This window comes from Eurypyga helias, unplaced genomic scaffold (assembly GCF_000690775.1).
Source record: "Eurypyga helias isolate BGI_N326 unplaced genomic scaffold, ASM69077v1 scaffold33689, whole genome shotgun sequence".
NCBI classification, from domain to species: Eukaryota; Metazoa; Chordata; class Aves; order Eurypygiformes; family Eurypygidae; genus Eurypyga; species Eurypyga helias.
Window position 1 is genome coordinate 8070 of NW_010270662.1, and position 317 is coordinate 8386.

General features: G+C 65.0%; 1 protein-coding gene across 1 annotated transcript in view; it reads right to left on the reverse strand.

Annotated features, from left to right (window-relative positions):
- GLB1L (galactosidase, beta 1-like) overlaps positions 1-270 on the reverse strand; it is a gene marked incomplete at its 5' end in the record, with an annotated part of 1936 nt that extends 1666 nt beyond the window's left edge. The window contains 2 exons of the mRNA XM_010158544.1: positions 5-37; positions 152-270. Coding sequence (XP_010156846.1) covers positions 5-37; positions 152-270 — 152 coding nt within the window. The remainder of the gene's footprint in view (positions 1-4; positions 38-151) is intronic.
- Between the last annotated feature and the right edge of the window lie 47 nt (positions 271-317).

Here is a 317-nt window from a genome sequence, read left to right on the forward strand (position 1 = left end):
TGGCGGGTGGCATGGGGCCGGCTGGCAGGGTCTGGAACTGAAGGGCAAACTGTCAGTGACCCCTCAGGGTGAGCAGGACCCGGCCGGGTCCCCTGGCATCCCCCTCTTCCCTCACATGGCACTGTCCCCCTCCTCCGGCCCAGCTCAGCACCTTGCTGATGACACTGCGGATGGCAAACAGCTTCTCAGTGGGGTCTCCTGCCTCTGAGAGGGGGGCGTCGTAGTCGTAGCTGGTGGTCACTGGTTTGTACTGGTCCTTGAAGTCAGCACCTGGCCGGGGAAGGGATGGGAGCTGGAGGAAGGGGCTCCGGCAGAGC